The sequence below is a fragment of the Pongo pygmaeus genome, chromosome 22 (genome assembly GCF_028885625.2).
Source record: "Pongo pygmaeus isolate AG05252 chromosome 22, NHGRI_mPonPyg2-v2.0_pri, whole genome shotgun sequence".
Lineage (NCBI taxonomy): Eukaryota > Metazoa > Chordata > Mammalia > Primates > Hominidae > Pongo > Pongo pygmaeus.
In genome coordinates this window covers 54,159,688-54,179,466 of record NC_072395.2, presented here as the reverse complement: position 1 = coordinate 54,179,466, position 19,779 = coordinate 54,159,688, and the positions used below count along the sequence as shown (strand labels likewise).

The window sequence follows — 19,779 nt, the reverse complement described above, 5'->3', positions numbered from 1 at the left end:
AACAAAACAAAGCCAGGCTGGGTGTGGTGGCACATGCTTGTAAACCTAGCGCTTTGGGAGGCCACGGTGGGGTGGCGGAGTCAATCACTTGAGCCTGGGAGTTGGAGACCAGCCTGGGCAACGTGGCCAAACCCCCTCTACAGAAAATACAAAAAACTTTCTGGGGCAGTGGTGCACACCTGTAGTCCCAGCTACTCAAGAGTTTGAGGTCAGAGGATCACCTGAACCAGGGAGGTTGAGGCTAAAGTGAGCACTGATCATGCCACTGCAGTCTACTCTAGCCTGAGTGACAGAGCAAGACCCTGTCTAAAAATAAAAAATAAAATAAAAAAATAAAAAAAAGAAAACAAAAGAAAGAAAGAAACTGCAGAAGGTGATAGAGAGTTGTGACATTTGGGGGTAAGTTGTTACATAGCAATAGATAATTAATACAAGGTGCTCATGCCATCTAGTAAAATTATAAATGTATAGTAATTCAGATAAGAATATACACTAATCTCAGGATAATGAGTAATGCTGGGGAAGGGGGTGGGGTGAGACTTTAGCTATACTTGGTTTTTTATTTCTAAGACCAATTTTTAAAGAAAATATGACAAAATATTAAATCTAGATATTCCATAAATGCACACATAGTATATGATTTTCTGTAACTTCAGGTTTTTTTGTTACTTAAACATTTTATAATGAAAAATAAACACTTAAAAAAAAAAAGAAAGGCAGCATAGCTATTCCATTTATTAGGGTTCTATCGAGCACTGTCTGGGGCCTTTAATTTCAGCCCTGAGGAAAGTAATTACTTTAATGGCAAAACAATCCACATGGAAGAGGAGACATATATCAGTGTATTTTCCCACGGCTGGTAAAATCTAACATTTAAGTACCAAAACCTCAAGTACATTTTTAAAAAAAGGAACAAAAGGTGTATATAAGAGCATCTAGCAAATAACTCACAGTGAAATTCAGGGAAAAAAATTTGCCCTGCCTAGAGACACCTAATATTAGACCATTTCCAACAGTAATTCACTTAGAAAACAAATGGTTATTAGACTCTGCAGTATTAAGTGGACCCTCTAACAGCTGTTGCCATAGTAGCCTCTACTTTAATGATATTTAATGAGAGAACAGAAATTGTGAGCAAAATTGCTTAAGTTCTTAGATTCCCTTGGTTAAAAAGAAGTAAAATAGTCACAGTTAGGAAATTCAGTGATATTTCAGTCCCACTTGCTGCCACAGAGAAAGGTCTCATTCAGTGATAACTGAACAGGCTAAAAGAGTTATTGCACACGCAAAAGGTAAACATTTACTCATAGCAAAGATAAAAAACATGACAATGGGAAGGGTTCCAAGTCTGCTCACAAATGCAAAGCGAAATATGTCGGCACGAATATTTATGAAGACATGTCATGATGTGTCATATACATACACTGGGTTGGATGATTTTATTTATATAGAATATGAATTGGCCTAATAGTCCACATGCAATCTTTCCTTTTAATATTTCTGTTCTCTAAATTATTACTTTACTTTTCTGAAAGGCCACTCTGCTAAAGCCAGCTAATGAAGCATCCTTTATCTGCTTTATTTACCAGGAGTCCTGTTTTAAGACCATGTTTTAGGTATTAAAAAATAGTAACTGAAATCTCTCCCTCCTGGAATAATTCATCTGTGATCACTTGGCATTTTGCCTGTGCACCTCATTCAGGCAGCTCTTCACCCGGGTTGAGATCAGAGTGAAGGTCTGAGTTGAGGCTCCCAGGATGGCCCAGCACTCTCACCTGTCTTTCAGCAGCATCTCATATCCATCAAATTCCTACAAAACCCCCTTTCCTTCAACCACATGGTGATCTTTTATTTCCCTATCGATTCCCAAATTTTGTTCTATTCTACCTCGTCATCGATTCTTTTTTGACCTCACACTTAATTTTTCTCTCCTTTCACATATCACCAGCACAACTTTGGAATTCCATTCTGCTCCTGACTTCAAATCCAATGTACCATTTTTTTTTCAGTCTCTTGACATCTTATTTTGAAAGGCTGCAGTTCTGCTGACCAGTTTTCTGATTCAGGCTCTTCCTCCACTTCTCTCCGGCAATTCAACCTCATGCCCACTTCTGTGATTTGCCTCTGCCTTGCAGGCTTGGACTCTCAGTCAGAAATACCTAATCCTCCCATTAAGCCGTGTGCGGTATGAGCACTCTGTTTCAAGCAAACTGTGAAATCTGAAGACATTTTCAAGCTTATGGGGTTTATCCATCCGCTTGACTTTCTCGTGCTCTCCTGGTTTCTCTGAAGACCTGCCAACCCTCCAGCTAGAGGGCAGAGTCATGCTCCGGGCCGCCCTCACACATCTTTCAAAGGAATCCCATGAGAAACAGGGGCTCCTTGGTCTCATTATATTAGGATTTCAAGAAATCGCAACGATAGGTGTTCCTTTCCTATTTCAAAATGAGGACAGCTTTACGGACAAATAAATGTACACAGCTTATATGTGAAATTTCTTCCTTACTCATTTTGCTTTAACTGTCGAAAAACTGCAATTCAACTCCAAGGCTCCACGGCATATTTTTACTCCTAGTGGCTATCAGGACTCACACTCAGTAAGCATTTCCCATGTGCCAAGCACTGAAGTTTCACATGGATGATGTCATTTAATTCTCTCAGCAACCCCATGACCCATTTTATTGAGAAGATTTTGATCACTGGTGATAGGAATGAGTGAAACAATTCAATGGTAATTGATCTGCCATCAAGAATTGCTTCCAAGTCAGTACATTTACATAAAGGACTCTTGTCGGGGACCCCTGTTCGATGCTAGAATCGCTCACCTGCACAGGGGCTCGCTGCGAAGCCCACTCTCTTCCGGGCTCTGTCGAAGATGACGTAGAAGCCCTCCATCACCGTGGCACCGATCACCAGCGCATTTGTGGATGGGGAAATGCCGAATCGGTAACATTCATAATTCAGGCCGGCCCCCATCATGGGCTGAATGTAAAGCTGTTTGTCGGGGAGGAGAGAGCAAACAAACAAGAAAAAGCACAAATCAGGCAATATCACAAAATTGCTGAGGTCACACGCATGCTCAGGACCCTCCCAGGTGCTGGGGGGAGTCACAGGGGAAGAAAGATGATCTCATCCTGCCATCTAGGAGGAGAGAAGATCGAAAGCATGGTGATCAATATTATTGATCAGTGACAGCACAGGTGACCCATGTGCACCACCTGGAGTTACACACAGGTGCACACACCCAGAAGATGTCTGTCCAACTGTCTGCTGATGAAAAGAGTCAAACTCTGTAAAATATTTTGAAGGGATTTATTCTGAGCCAAGTATGAGTGACCATGGCCCGTGAGACGGCCTCAGGAGGTCCTGAGAACATGTGCCCGAGGTGGTTAGGGCACAGCCTGGTTTTATACAATTTTGAGAGACATGAGACATCAATCAAATACTTTTAAGATGTCCATTGGTTTGGTTCAGAAAGGCAGGACAAGTCAAAGTGGGGCTTCCAGGCTACAGGTAAATTAAAAATTTTCTGGTTGATAATTGGTTAAGTTTATCTAACCTGGGATCAATAGAAAGGAAATGTTTGGATTAAGAGAAAGGATTGTGGAGACTAAAGTTTTATTGTGCAGAGGAAGCTTTTAGTTAGCAGGCTGTGAAGAAAAGAGGTTGTGAAATGTGTCTTACAGAATTTAAAAGGGTGCCTTCATATATACCATGGAATACTATGCAGCTATAAAAAAGGATGAGTTCATGTCCTTTGCAGGGACGTGGATAAAGCTGAAAACCATCATTCTCAGCAAACTATCACAAGAACAGAAAACCAAACACCACATGTTCTCACTCATAAGTGGGAGTTGAACAATGAGAACACATGGACATACGGAGGGGAACATCACACACCAGGGCCTGTCAGGGGGTAGGGGGCTAGGGGAGGGATAACATTAGGAGAAATACCTAATGCAGGTGACTGGTTGATGGGCGCAACAAATCACCATGCCACCTGTATACCTATGTAACAAACCTGCACATTCTGCACATGTACCCCAGAACTTAAAGTATATATGTATTAAACAAACAAACAAACAAAAAAAGGTTGCCTGACTCTTAGTTGATTATCTTCTAGATCTGGAAAGAATAAAGAAAGGGAAAAGTGGATTCTCTATACAACATAGATTTTTCTCACAAGAGACAACTCTGCAGGGCAATTTCAAAATAAGAAAAGGAAATATATTTGGGGTTAAAATATTTTGATTTCTTTCCTTATTTGTTATGTGATGTTATGCCAGAGCCAGGCTGGAAAGCAGGCCATGTTATACAAGGTTAAATAAAACCCCTCTGGTGAGACTTTATGGTGTGTAGGGCAGACTCCCCAGGCCTCTTAGGTAGGAATTTTGGGCAAGAGAATTAAAAAAAAAGTCAGAGTTTAGTCCTTATGTCCATCTGGCCATCTGGCTATCTGCCCAGCAGTTATCCGCTGAGGACTTCACATGGCTCAGATGCTGCCCTCTGCACCAGCACTACAATGGTGAATGACACACAGTCCCTGCTCCCTCGAGGCTTCCAATCTAGGGGGGACCAGGCAGTAACCACAGGGTGGGAAGTGCCCTCACAGACCCCCTCTATGGGTACTGCTGACCACTAATCACTTCCTCCGTGTGGAAGCTTTCTTCACTTGGACTCTAAGAGGGCTGCATTCTTCTTCTCCCTAACTCCTTAGCTGCTCCTTCTCAGGCACTGTATTGGATTTCCTTCATCTTCCTCCCCTGCAAGCATCGGAGCACTCTCAGGCTCTGGCCTCCTCTCAATCTTCCCTCCTTGGGTGACCCATCTGGCCCTACCCCATGGCCCTAGGTCACCCCGTGATCTAGGCTGAGACTCCCAACTCCTCCTCTCCAGCCCAGACCTGGGCCACCATTGCCACATGCTTGTGTCTGCCTGCCTGTCCACCTCTCAATCGGCATTTCCCGTGTAACCTGTAAAACCTGAACGCTGGCTGTTCCCCCCAAATCAGACCTCTCCCACAGTTCTCTGTCTCAGTAAATTCATGATTCACCCAGTTACTCGGGCCCTATAGTGCTGGGCCAGTTCTTTTCTCTCTTAGCCTGCATGGAGACTGTAACCAGACCCTTGTGAGCCTTCCTGTGAAACCGAAGCAGAATCTAATCACTCCCTTGCCCGACTCAGGCCAAGTCCTCACTGTCCTTGTCCCTTGGGATCCACTGCAATGGCTCCTAGCTGGCCCAGAGCCCATCATGCGCCCCTCGGGCAGACAGAGTTTTAAAAGTAGGCAGCCTGACGGGGGCAGGACAATTTCTTCAGTGAAAAGAAGAAGAAGTAATCAACATCAGAGAGAAGACAGCATCTGTGGGTCAGAAGTTCTGCTGTTCAGGAGGGCCAGTTCCCACAGGTGCTGCGCAGTGTTAAATGAAGATGAGTTGGCCATTGATATCCCTGGAGCCAAGAGTATGTGGGGAAATGGGTCAAACCTTAACACAATTAGTGAGCAAATCAATATCCTATCAGCAGTAACAATTTCTTGGCTTTTGAATAGCAAATAATTCAAATGCAGGCAATTAGAGAGTATAGCAGCTGAGTACAACAAAATGCCACCTGTTTAGAGAAAAGCAAGAGTGCAAAATGAGTAAGAAAACGAACCTTCCTGTGAGTAATGATTAGTCTTAAAGGGCAGAGACAGGAAGAAGGACTTGGAGGAAAAAGGCAGACACACTAATACACAGAGTCCTGGGCCTTCTGGCTGTAGGGGATTTGAGGGACTGTGAGGGGTGATTTTGAAGGGAGCAGAAAAGACTGAGAGGAGACCAGCAGGGAGGGGCTGCCATGTGACCACACTGAAGAGCAGGTCAAGTAGGGACAAAGCAGAAGCTGTGAAGAAACCTTAGAGCTCCCCTGTGGGCTGGCGGCTGCTGTTTTTTAACAGGCCACATAGGATTCAGCCCATGGGCTTTTGGAAAATAGTGTTGGATATAGACAAAGTTTAAAGTAATTGCTTTTGACTTGACTCTTTTCTGCAGGAGCAATCGTTTGCCCACTTATTAGGGCTCATGTTTGAGAGGTCCCAGGTAGGGCCCCATCCTAAAACTCTGAGGACAAGAACCCTGGCGGTTTCCCTTGGTGTTAGAAGGGCTGCTGGGCAGAGCCTTTCTGCTGGGAAACATGGAGCGTGTGGGGTCTCACCAGGTGATCTTTCCCAGCTTCCTATTGGAGTACCCTCCCAGAAAGGGAATGGAAAGCAAGTGGAATGTGATGCTGAGTAAGAAATCAGGAAAACAGCAGGCAAAGTGGATTTTTAAAAATAAAAAATCTGAACATGTCAAAGACAACTAAAAAATATCTACCATTATTAAGTGAAAGCAATAATGAATTCTTATGCAGAGATGTGCAAATGAGATGAAATGTTCCCAAACCCCTCTCATTCTGCTCCTGAGCTTGCCCAGTGCTGGGTCCTAAAAGCTATTGAGGAAGCCAAGCAAGCCTTCCCGGCTGTGACCCGCCTGGACTGAGAGGTTTCCCCCTAATGCCTGCCTTCTCCTTCTGCTTCTTACGAGCCCTTGGTGCCTGACATTTATTCAGCAGTGCACACCTGGGTCCTCAAGCTGGGTTTTGACATTATTACACACCACACTGATGAAATAATGTCTGTATTTTGGCACTCTAATAGCCAAAATGTAATCATCAAAAGCACATAATTTTTTTTTTTTTTTTGAGATGGAGTCTCACACTGTCATCCAGGCTGGAGTGCAGTGGCACGATCTAAGCTCACTGCAACCTCTGCCTCCGAGGTTCAAGTGATTCTCCTGCCTCAGCCTCCCAGGTAGCTGGGATTACAGGTGCCCGCCACCAAGCCCAGCTAATTTTTTGTACTTTTAGTACAGACTGGGTTTCACTGTGTTGCCCAGGCTGGTCTTGAACTCCTGACCTCTTGATTCACCCTCCTCGGCCTCCCAAAGTGCTGGGATTACAGGTGTGAGCCACCGCACCCAGCCAAAAGCCCATGATTTTACAGATGATTTAAAGATGTTGAAAACATAGCCTTGTAACGTCACTCAGTGCAGTGCCATTCATCCAAGGATACTGCATTCTTCTGAAAATGTCTTTGGTAGGTATTATTGTTTCTTCTTTATAGTTAAAGAGACACAGGCAGGGCTAAATGCTTTGCTCTAAGTTACGGCGTGAGGGAAGGGCAGTGCTGAGCATGTAACTCAAGCCTCCACTGAGAGCGTGGTATCTCCTGTTGGCCTGAATTTCTCCTGAAGCTTTCAATCCTTTCCCCAAGATCTCTCCTTTTCTGGAAAGCACATCCCCACAATATAAAGACGAAAATGGGAAAAGGCAGTAGTACCATTTACTTTTTTTCTCCTGAAATTACGCCTCCTTCCTTGTCCCTACAGTCCAATTCCCTTTATCTCAGATTCATCAATTGCAACAAAGACACATTGATGTGTCCATTCCACAAACAGTTCTGATGTACTTTCCCTCCACTGCCTGGTGGCGTTGGGGAAGGAAGGACAATCTTTTACCCCCACAGCTGTCATCTTCAAGGAATTTATAATTAATTGAAAACGAAATAGAAGTTAAGAAAACAGAAGTCAAATGAAAAAGGCAACGGCATAAAACGTACCCTAAAGATAAGATTACATGCCAGATGAGCAGACCAGAAAATATGTGTGCTGAGTGGGAGGTGCAACCTCACAAATGGGTTATTTTGCTCGGCATAGTTTCAACAAAAGCTGGGTTGTTTGAGTTGAGTCTTAAAGGATGGGAAGAATCTGGATATACGGGCGGAGTAAGGAAGGGAGGGCATTTCAGGCAGGGGGGTTGGTGGAACAAAGGTTAGGAGACGGTTGCAGGCGAGAGGCCTTGAGGGTCAGTGGCCACCCGGCAGAGGGTTGGGGTGCAGTGAAAACACTGGGGAACTAGGAGGGGTCTGGTGGGAGGCCATGGACAGCAATGCCAGGAGCGAGCTCTGAGCACTTAAATCATGGGGATGCACTGCTTACTCATAGCAGGGGAGGCTCGGGTGAAAGTGGTGGTCTAGGAAGATTGATCTGACCACAGTTTCAAAAAGAAGAGAGGGTGGGGGCTTGGGGGCACAGCAGCACTCTGCAGGTTACAGAGGTGCTGGTGAGAGCCACACGCGTGAGGGCTCAGTAACGGAGGGGAGGAGGAAGAGGTGAGAAATGGGACTGAGGAAGACAGATGTGGTCCATTTCATTAGACATGTAGGATAAAGAGGGAGTCAGTGGGTACTGGGAGTATAGGAAGAAAATGATATCTTCATCTTAGGCAATCTATTTTTTTTTTTTTTTTTTTTTCCTGAGACAGAGTCTCACTCTGTTGCCAGGCTGCAGTGCAGTGGTGTGATCTCGGCTCACTGCAGCCTCCGCCTCCCAGGTTCAAGCAATTCTCCTGCCTCAGCCTCCCGAGTAGCTGGGATTACAGGCATGCACCATCATGTCCGGCTAATTTTTGTATTTTTAGTAGAGATGGGGTTTTGCCATGTTGGCCAGGCTGGTCTCAAACTCCTGACCTCAGGTGATTTGCCTGCCTTGGCCTCCCAAAGTGCTGGGATTACAGGTGTGAGCCACCGCACCCAGCCCACTTTTATTCTTTATACGTGAACAGGAAAAATGTATAAGGGTGATGTGGTAGTTGTGACAAAAATGTCTTCAGGTCTTCCCTTTTCCTTGTAGCCACACCCTTGGCAATGTGGCTCCATGGCTCCTCCCAGTGCGAGAGGCATCTTTTCCCCCATCCTCGGAATCTGGGCTAGCCTTGGGCTTGTTTGGGCAGCATCATGGAAGAGACAGTGGCCAGTTCTGGGCTGACACTTCAGGAGCCCCTGTGTGGTTCTTTTCTCTCTCCCAGGCCCCTGTTACCACATGTGACTCAGAGGCTGAATGGAGAGAAACGCATGGCTCTGTTCCTCCATCCACCTCACCACCAGACATGTGAGTGAGACCATCCTACACCAGCCTGGGTGGAGGCCAACCGGGACCCAGCCAACCACCAGCTGAGCAGAGACATGTGAGTGAGCCCGGCCAAGGGACACCACCCTGCCTGGACTCAGGGGCAGTAATACGTGTGGCTGTTTTTTGCAGTATTATTGTGGTGATAGAGATCTAATACCGGTGTGACATCTAATACATGTGTCATGCATGGAGTGCTTTCACTTTTGCATGATAAAAAGAGCAAAGCACATACCCAAGTTCGTACCTGAGGCAGGATTGTGATACGGAATGACCTGCTGGAGTTCTCGTCTCTCAGGTAGATGGAGATTTTAGGGAAGTAAGACCAAGGTGTTTCCGAATTCGTCCAGCACGCCAGCTGGGACCCAGTCCAGAAACCATCAGAGAATTCTGGAATCTAGACAAAACAAGATCACATGAGAAACCATGACTAGTCTGGCACGTCAACAGGAAACAGCTCCAGGCTCTCCTAGCCACCTCGCCAGATGCCCACGGGGATAAACAATGTTTAATTTGGACAGAACAGCAGGGACACTAGTCCCCTGGAAGAGTGACGGTGATGACAAAATAATAATGATTAAAATTGTCAAGACACACGAAGTACCTACTAGTACTAGTACTAGACACCCTTATAAGCCCTTTGCAGCAATAATTACTTCAATTTTCAACCAGTGTGATAGCATTATCCTCACCACTTTACAGATGAGGCACCCAAAGCACTAGAGGTGAAGTAACTTGTCCAAGGTCACACAGCAGAGGGCAGAGGCCCTTTAGAAGAGAGAAATCCTAATTGTGGCCCCCAAGGACTTTCTGCTTATCACTTGCCCTCTGAATTCCATGAGCCCAGCAAATTGCCTCCTGGTGCAGAGCCTAGGGTGGGCTCTCTGCTCTTTTGGGACATTTTTCTCCTCCTCCAGATCTCAGGTCAGATGCCACTTCATCCAGGAAGCCCTCCCTGGCTTCCTCTTGTAACACTAGAACACCACCATGCCCCTCTCCTTCCTGGCCTTTCTCCTTGTGGCAGTTAACAATTTACACTGATTAGTGTGATACACTTCGGTCTCCTGCACTAGAATCCAAGTCTTCTCAGGACAGAGATCTGTGGCCTGGCCTCCGCTGCAGCCCTAATACCTTGCACACAGAAGAGACCTGGGAAATATTTGTGGAAAAAAATAAATGGCATCCAGGGACAAAAAGGTGGCCGGCAACACAGGACATCCATCTGCACCTCTCACCAAGGAACTGGAAGGAAGGTAGCATCTGCCCATATCCACTAGCTGCTTAGCTGGCAAGTTAACGACACCTGTGTGACCTCACAGGCAGGCTCCCAAGCAGTCTGCCCTGGGCCTGCCGGCTGCTGAGGAAGGATTGTGTCTGATGTGTCTATTGTAGCACATCCAGGGCAGAGTCCCACGTGGGGCAGAGCAGGAAAAGGCCATGGCTGGGAGGAGGGGGTGTCTGTCCAGGGAGCTTCCCCAAGGAAGAAAGGCGGGAGCTGGGCTGGAGGGCCAAGCAGGCACTGGGGAGGTGTGTGGTGGGGGTGCTGCAGAAGATGCTGCCGTGGAACCTGCCGGCTGGACATGGCAGGTGCTGAAGACAGACAGGAATGGGAGATGAGGTGGGGAGGGAACGAGGGGTACCACTGTGAAGGAATGCCATGACCACATTTCATCTGCAGAAGGCTGAGCTCTGCGGCACATTGATGTGGTTCATGTGTCCAAGTGTACATGTGGGGCTCACTAGTCCTGAGTCCCCTGAGGCCAAGTGTACATGTGGGGCTCACTAGTCCTGAGTCCCCTGAGGCCAAGTGTACATGTGGGGCTCACTAGTCCTGAGTCCCCTGAGGCCAAGTGTACATGTGGGGCTCACTAGTCCTGAGTCCCCTGAGGCCAAGTGTACATGTGGGGCTCACTAGTCCTGAGTTCCCTGAGGCCAAGTGCACATGTGGGGCTCACTAGTCCTGAGTCCCCTGAGGCCAAGTGCACATGTGGGGTTCACTAGTCCTGAGTCCCCTGAGGCCAAGTGTACATGTGGGGTTCACTAGTCCTGAGTCCCCTGAGCTCCAGGGGATGGGCCTGGGCTAGACACACACTCCAGAGGCACTGACAGGTGAGCAGGAGATATCGATGAGGGTAAGGATGGGATCACGTAGGAGGGCATGCAGCAAGAGCAGGGGGCTCAGGCCAGAGAAAGAGGCTCCACGAGGAGGGGCACAGGGACAAGGAGAGTCCAAGGAGGGGGCAGAAGGGTCTTATAGAAGCCAAAGGGATAGTTAGAACAGAAGACAGGAAAATGGGACAGAACGCTGCCAAGACCAGAACTGAAAACACACGTGGGTGCCCCTGGATGCATCTGCTGATGCCCACGCACTGAATATCGGGGGTGGCATGTGCCACGTGACCATGCGCACGGCAGACACCTGCCCTCCTCACCCGGGCATACAGCTGGGGAAAAAGCACCCTGTGGTTGGTTCATCCATCCCATGTTCTCCACTCAGACCATTTGTGATTGATTTGTGAAATTTCTAATGCTGGCATTAATGCATCTTTGCTTTGTAAAAAAGCGAAGTCTACTAAAGATGTGCATCACAGGGAGAGCCCCTTCTCAGACACGCTCATAGGAGGTGGGATGGTCATTTTGCTGGATTCGGCGAAGTTTCGGTGGCCAGGTCTGCAGCGGGACACGGGGCACAGAGCTCAGATGACAGCACCATAACCAGCTCCAACAGCAGGTGGACAATGAGCTCCGAGGGGCCAAGTAACTGGCCTAGGTAGCTCACTTCAGATTTGGATGTGGGACTTACCGTCCCCGAGCCACGGTCCTTAACCAAAAGTCTGGCAACCTCCCTGGGGGTGAAGCCACATGTCCTTGGGGGCCAGTTTTGACCTCAGATCACAGAGTTTTAAAGTTAGAAGTCATCTTCAAGTGAGTATTATTTTGCGTCTGGATTTCCTCCTTGGAGAAGCGCTGGGCCTGAGACACGCAGGCACCGCAGCAGGGTGGGAACGAGCCCAGGTCTCCGTGCCTCTGCATGGGCTGCACCTTGTACAATACTTTCTGCTCCAGGCTCATTTCTAAATACAGAACTCCAAACCCTTAATTTCTAGAATCCCATCTGAACAATCCATGCCGGGGGACAGACCTCCACATTTTTATTGTCTTTCACTCTCTGAAGCCAGCCCTCCCCTTAACCAGAAGGAAACCCACGCCAAGAGGGTTGGCTTACCGGAACTGGTAGATAAAAAAAACAAACACAACTTTATACAGAGAAGTAAGACAGACACACAACGCGCCCTTGTTATGCTTTCCCTGCCCAAGACAAACAACCTTCCCATGTTTCTCCCTCCTGACGCAGGCACCGAATGAAATCAGAGGATAATTTTAGACAAGGCAAACAAATGTGATCTCATTCCTTCTTCCTCGCGGTTTTCGGCTCAGCACATGCCACGATGAGCTCGGGAGTGCGAGCACCCCACAGCCCCGCCGCCCGCCTCTCACGGCACAGGGGCCCGGCCGGTCCACGACTTGCTGGATTTTCACACTGCGCTTCAAACACGTCCTCGGGATGGTGGTCAGACTTTTCCATTCAGGGTATGAAGTTGGAAGATACTCACGTTCATTCTGTTGAGGGCATTTTGACTATTTAAGAAAGGAGGGTATCGCTCCTTATTTTAAGTAGGGTCTGATTTTCAGCAAGCGTTCTAAATTTAAGGCACTAAAAATGTTACCTGCCACTTTCTCTGATTCAGCAGATAGTGGGAAAGATGGAGACTCTGCCGTGGCTTCAGCTGCAGCTGCGCCAGGCGGCTGGCCGCCTTGAGACCTGCTGCTTCAAAAAGGGCCCGCGTCCTTTCCTGCTTATTCCCCCTCTGTGTCCGTTTCATCCACGTGCCGCTCTTCCCGCAGCAGTTACAGGTGTTTGAAGTTCAGGACAACTCAAAGTCCTCTCCCGCTTGTCACATTTCTGCTATGAGCTGTAACAAGGCAACCACCATACGTGCTCCTATCGGCCACTCTTTGAATTCAGCCATCACAGCAGAGCAGCGGGACAGTCAGCCCCAGCCAGGGCGGCAGGACAGGATTTGTGCAGGAAACACTTTCTGACCATCACACAAGGAAGGCCCAGATGCTATGAGAACACTCAGGAAGCCAAAAGTCATGTTCATCTCGCATCGAAACAAATAGCAGCAACGCGGTGGTTGCATGTTTAATGGAAGCTCCAAGTATCTACTATACACCAAGCATTTGACCCAAAACTCACAACCACCTCTCAGTTGAGAATACGGAGGCTCTCAGAGAGTACAAAACCCTTCCCCAGGCATCCAGCTAAAAGTGGCAAAAACTACACTAAATTTAATTCTATTTCATCCCCAAAGCTGTGCTGTATCCAATGTTTATTGCCCTGAACTGACTGGAAAGTTGGGGTCACACCAGAAATACCATCAGCCAGGTCCCAAAAAGGTGTGTTGTCCACAGTCATAATTTTAATTGTATTTCAGAGCATGGCCATAAAATAATTATTAGATTGGCTGATTGTTCTTTGTCTTCTTTGAAAAAATGGTATTCTTTTATACAAACAGAAGTTAAGATACCAGTGCAGGGATGAAGGCCGAAAAGGAGTAAAATTTTTGGTTTATTTGTTTTGTTTTAAAGGCTATAAATGTATTCTTGATTTATTGTTTACTCTAACATAGTTATATTACCAAATACTGTTTTTTGCAGATTAAAAAAATACTATACCAACTGAACTATTATTTGAAATACTAGAGGGCATTGCACATTCAGATCCAAGTCCTCTGAGGTTCATGAAAGTATTATTTGCTAACATCAAAGAAGGGGACTGTGAAATTAACAAGTAATAGTTGAAATAAAATCCTTCAAAACATAAAGATTTTAAATACATATAAAATATATTTACATATTCCACCTATACTATTACATATAAAATATACAAATACACAATAGGAAAATTTGAAATACATGGCGGAATAGTTCAGAGACGTTCAGAACACGCAGTGCTGCTCCTCAGCAGGTGACTGTAACTCAGCAACTCGGGGACCCGTGAATGTCCCGAGGACTCACCAGAGATGCGTGAGCCACAGCTTCCACTACTGCATCAAACACCTTCTGGGGCAGGCGCAGCAGCGTGGTGCCACTGTCCACGATGGCCTTGTCCGCGTTATACTTGAACCGGGAGAAAAAGGGAAAGGTGCGTGAGTGACAGTGGCGCTCCCCGCCTCACGTGGTTCCAGCTGCCATCACCATCTGTCTGTTACACACAAATCCAGGCAGCCACACCAGTCGTCATGGACTGTGTAGTTCATTCATGTTCTCAGAACTGGGGAACCAGGGGTCTTCCAACCCAACACGCTCACTTCAGAGACAAAGAAATGGGCCCAGGAAAGGGAGGGGACATGGCCCAAATTAGCAGATCAATAGCCCTCCCAAGGCACAGCTCTTTCCTTACTCAGAGGTGCCCAAGTTCCTTCATTGAGGACCCGTACTCCTGCCCCAGGGCAGAGGGAAGACCTATTTGTCTTTTGAGGCTGAAATATATTAAAAGCCACGTGTACAAACTGTACACAAATCAACTCTCTATGACCTCACTAACGAAGAGAAGAAGGACGGACAATTTTTCAACAGACATCCCATATTTGCATTGGGAACAGAACCACAGCCACAGTGCATCATAGACTGAGATACACACAGGTGCTGCCAGCCCTGTCGCCACCTGCAACATTCTTCATGTGGCAGAGGGAGGAGAATGGACACCAGTGGCCAACACCAGATGAGCCACCCCAACCATTACGGGCACAGGTGCATGGGCAAGTCTACCCAGGGATGGAATGAGTCCTGGGCCACTTGATCCTCCTGCCTTAAGGCAAATCCATGAGTCACATGACCAATACACCAATCGGGTCAAAAGGAAATAAGGGAAGAGGGGTTCAGAATTTTAAGAAAATGAAATATAACAATGTATTAGTATTCTTCACAAACATTAAATTTTCAGTGTAAAAACAAACTTAATTTAAAATATAACTTAGCATGTTCATAAAATTTTCAGTTTTTTAATATGTAAGAAAAGTAAATATATAAAATATGCAAACTGAAATGTTGCGCTAAGATGTCCTGGGATTTGTTGTTTGTTCTTTTGTGGGGTGGGTGCATATGGGGTGGAAGGAAAGAACCTAGAATCTAAGAATCACACCTCCAAATACAGGCTTTTCCTCTCTAATACACACACACACACACACACACACACAGATACACACACAGAGGTTTTGTATTTTGTTTTACATTCGGACATTTGATTTTACCACTGGGTTCTTAATTGACAAATAAGTGCCTCTTGACAATAAACACAGATTTGCAATGGAAGCGATCGTCGTTTTTATAATCTTTAGTTTCTCAGAGGTGTCAGGCCTCTGAGCCCAAGCTACGCCATCGCCATCGTCTCCCCCGGGACTGTGACCTGCACCTATACGTCCAGATGGCCCGAAGCAAGTGAAGAATCACAAAAGAAGTGAAAATGGCCGGTTCCTGCCTTAACTGATGACATTCCACCACAAAAGAAGTGAAAATGGCCAGTCCCTGCCTTAACTGATGACATTACCTTGTGAAATTCCTTCTCCTGGCTCATCCTGGCTCAAAGACTCCCCCACTGAGCACCTTGTGACCCCCACCCTGGCCAGCCAGAGAACAACCTCCTTTGATTGTAATTTTCCACTACCTACCCAAATCTTATAAAGTGGCCCCACGCCTATCTCCCTTCACTGACTCTCTTTTCAGACTCAGCCAGCCTGCACCCAGGTGAAATCAAAACCTTGTTGCTCACACAAAGCCTGTTTTGTGGTCTCTTCACATGGACGCGTGTGACAAGAGGTGCCTGCATATATAAGAATTGATGTTGGGATGTGATGGGTAATACGAACAGAAGTGCTAACAGGTTAGAATATAATGACATCCCCATGGTTTTTATAAAGCATTCTAAAAGTGCTATAGAAGACTGAGGCTCTCACAAGTCATCATAATCATAATGTCATAATGTGTCACGAACAAGCCAAAACTCAGTGAGAAGGCATGAACATGGTCCTGAGGTTTGGTGTCACAGCTCTGCATGTGGCCACTTTAGTACTACCAAGCCACACACATCTATACAGCATGACCATTTTTTAGGGAGAATTGGGTACTGTGGGGGCCAGGCTAGCTGTGAATGGAGGATAAAAAGCTGATGATCTTTTCGGTTTCATTTTGCTTAATTTTCGTCCCTCTCTGTCCTACACTGATTAAAAATCTGTTTATTTCAACCTCTTAAACTGAGCTTAGGGACCATCAGTCCAAGATGAATGAATGGTGAAAGGTGTAGCTCAGATAGTCCTCTTCACTCACCATTTAATGGTAATTTTGCCCTGTGAAGATAAGTGGTTGGGAGGATGCAATATTTGGGGTGGGGAGGGAGGACAATTAATTGATTTCAACTTACTGTACAGCAAGGCCCTGCATCTTTTCATGTAATGAGCCTTTATCTTACGAGGTAATGTACCTTCTATTGGCATCTACGGGTTCCAGCTGGCATATTTAAGGGACCCAGACACACACAGAAAGACACAACAGAGACCATAGCATAAATACCTCTCTGCAGTCCAGATTAAGGCTTTGGCCTCCAATTTCCAATTTCAGAATTTCTATCTGGTAGTACCACTCTTCCTTAATAGGGGTATACCAGATGTCTCCTTTATACAAACTTGGTTCAATTCCACCCAGGACCTGGGACAGAAAATATTTACAGGTATAAGAGAAAAAATACACAGACATATCAACAGGTTACACAGAGAAGCATGCACTTGTAAAGAGAAACTTCACTGCAATCAGGGCTTCTACTTCGTGACGATGTCATGAAACAAATATCAATGCTTAAAAAATAAAAAAGGAGCCAGGCGCGGTCGCTCACGCTTGTAATCCCAGCACTTTGGGAGGCTGAGGTGGGCGGATCATGAAGTCAGGAGTTCGAGAACAGCCTGGCTAGCATGGTGAAAACCCCATCTCTACTAAAAATACAAAAATTAGCCGGGCGAGGTGGTGTGCGCCTGTAGTCCCAGCTACTCAGGAGGCTGAGGCAGGAAAATTGCTTGAACAGGGAGGCGGAGGCTGCAGTGAGCTGAGATCGCGTCACTGCACTCCAGCCTGGGCGACAGAGCGAGACTCCATCTAAAAAAAAAATAATAAATAAAATAAAACAAAACAAGGAATTTTATGGGTCCACGTCTGCAAAGGTCAGATGGTATTAGGCCCTCATCTAATCAAGATGCTTTGGGGGTTCCTCTTATCCAAAGAAAGTACATACAAGTTTAGCTTTACAATATTGAGATTTTTCCTTCAAAGAAATGCAATAAAACAGTTAACCACACTGACTGACAATTATTTAGTTCCTTGGAGGTCAGAGAACAGAAGAACAAGCACTTCCCTGATCAAAGCTTCATTTTGCAAAATCATAAAACATTTCCTCATAAATCCTATGCTATCCTCTGCCTGGAAATGGTAGCAAATGAAAGTAGCTGAGGACCAGGGGTGCAGATTCTGCCTCTCACAGTCAGACAGCAAAGGGACTGGCAGCACCCCCTTCTAGTGCATTCTTCCTGTCCCCTACTAATTTTGACGTCTGGGTGCCAGGCCCTGAAGGGAAGCTCAGGCTCCAGCACCTCCGTAGTGCTGACGGCCTTGGTTCTGTTTCAGTAGCAAACACTTGTGCTGTGGTGCATGTGTGCCTGTGTGTGTTGAGAGAGAGAGAGAGAAAGGATCTACAAGGGCCCCTGTTTCCCTGCCAAATTTATGAACTCTCCTTTGGCCCCCTACCCACAGTCAGGTCCACTCACCACACCCCCCACCGCCCCTCACTTGCCCCTCTCCCACCCACAGAAAGCAGTGCCCTTCCAAGGGTGGTAAAGAAAAGTTTTAATGGAATTCGGAGAAGCGATGAGAATCATCCTTCCAGATGGCAGGATGACATAAAGGATTGACTAATTTTAGCCATTTTTAAAAAGACCTACTACAAGGAGGATGAAAGTTTTACAGTACCTACGCACACCTACATGCCTAATATTTCTGCTCAGGTGTTTAATAAAACAGAAAAAACCAGCCCATCCATCTGTGATTTTTCGCCCCTTTAAGACTAAAAGATACCCACAAGACTACCTCCGTTGGTCCCAGATCCAGCAACGGGCAATCCGGCTCCACACATCTGCATGGAGAAAATGTTGGGGATGTTTGCTTGTGTCACCAGGGAGTCGAAGAAGGTCTCCAGAGAACTTGATGGCTGCGGGAGGGCGACAGGGAGGGACACCTGCTTAGGACTCACAGTGTAGATATGGGTCACCCAGTGTAGACGCCACGCACCACAGACAACATTCCTGGTGTTTATATTCAATTTTTTCATGGTCCAACAGTACACCAGCTTGTGATCGGGTCTAGGAATTCAGAAAGCCCCAGCAGAGCTTCCCACTGGTTGGCATTCTTCCTTTGGGCACGGCTCTGTTGTACAAATAAGATCGTATTTCTGGAAGCCATTCGACGCAGTCACATCTATCATCATGACTGCCTTGTGAGGGGGTGTGAGAAGCCGTGGAAGTGGGTTACCGTGGCAGGTGGTGGATCCTAATCTTAGGCATTTGAGAGTAAGGAGAGAAGAGTTTCTCTAGGAGCTGCCATGGCCGCAGACATTTTTGTTTGCCTGTCAGCTGCAGCTGTCCACCATGCAAATGAGAGGTGGCTGACCCGGGAGGACAGTATCCCCCGGACCCCAGAGCCTGGGGTGAGGCTTAGCTCTGCCAGATGAACTCTGGCAGGAAAGAAGCAGGAAAGGCACAAATCTATACTCCAGAAGCATAAAAGGCTTCTTATTCCCCCAAGGCCAGATTTCAGAAGCCCTCATGTGCTCTGTGTCTCCCCCACATCCAGCAAGACATACAGAGGATGCCCTCATTTCTCCAGAAAGATTCAAAGGGAAGCGGGAAGGTCTGCAAACAGCTGTGAGGTGCGGGTGTGCCAGGGGTGCCGGCGGTCATATAGGAAGTCAGTGATAGACCTGAGTTTAGATTTTGGCTTTGACAACTGGGAGACACTGGAGTTGGTGACCCTGAGTTGTTAGTTTTTGATGAAAACGTAATTAACTATAGTAGCACAGATGCTATAGGCATCCCCTGGGTGCCCATGGTCATTCACAGGAACGATTATTTACTATCTGTGAGAACTAAAACTGTGATTCCAGAGGGAGTGAGAGGGGAACTCCACCATGGCATAGATACAGATCTTCCCATTGGTGTAGTCCATTTGTGTTTGACCTCCTACTTGTTTCATCTCAGCTTCTGCAGAATTCCGATGCAGAATCTAGCACTATTTCCATATGCAACCTCTGTCAGAACACTTGTGGGCGTTTGGGTCAACCAGTGAGACAAAATCACCTCTTGGGATAACACGGTGGGCCTGGGGGTGCCCCCAGCTGGTGTTCTACCCACCTTCTTGAGAGGCAGTAAAGCAAAGCAAACACGAATGGGAGACCGGCTCTGCCACTTGCCAGCCGAGTGACTTGTTCCTTTGCTTCCTTCCCTGTGAAACAGGGATAAGGGCAGCTGCCTGGAGCCGCTCTGGGGCTTAAATGGGCCAATACCTATAAAGCACTTGGAGCGGTACCTGGCACACAGTGAAGGAGCTGCAATCATTCTGTCAAGTCCTTCACTAGGGCCGTGCCTCGGGATCCCTCTAGGGACTTAAAAGCATCCAGGTGCCCACAACCAAC

General features: G+C 46.7%; 1 protein-coding gene across 1 annotated transcript in view; it reads right to left on the bottom strand.

The window, feature by feature from the left end:
* BACE2 (beta-secretase 2) overlaps window positions 1–19,779 on the bottom strand; it is a 113,782-nt gene that overhangs the window by 22,647 nt on the left and 71,356 nt on the right. The window contains exons 4-8 of the mRNA XM_054468834.2: window positions 18,172–18,300; window positions 16,620–16,754; window positions 14,070–14,171; window positions 9,235–9,384; window positions 2,826–2,994 (exon numbers count right to left, since the gene is read on the bottom strand). Of these exons, the coding sequence (XP_054324809.2) occupies window positions 2,826–2,994; window positions 9,235–9,384; window positions 14,070–14,171; window positions 16,620–16,754; window positions 18,172–18,300 (685 nt within the window). The remainder of the gene's footprint in view (window positions 1–2,825; window positions 2,995–9,234; window positions 9,385–14,069; window positions 14,172–16,619; window positions 16,755–18,171; window positions 18,301–19,779) is intronic.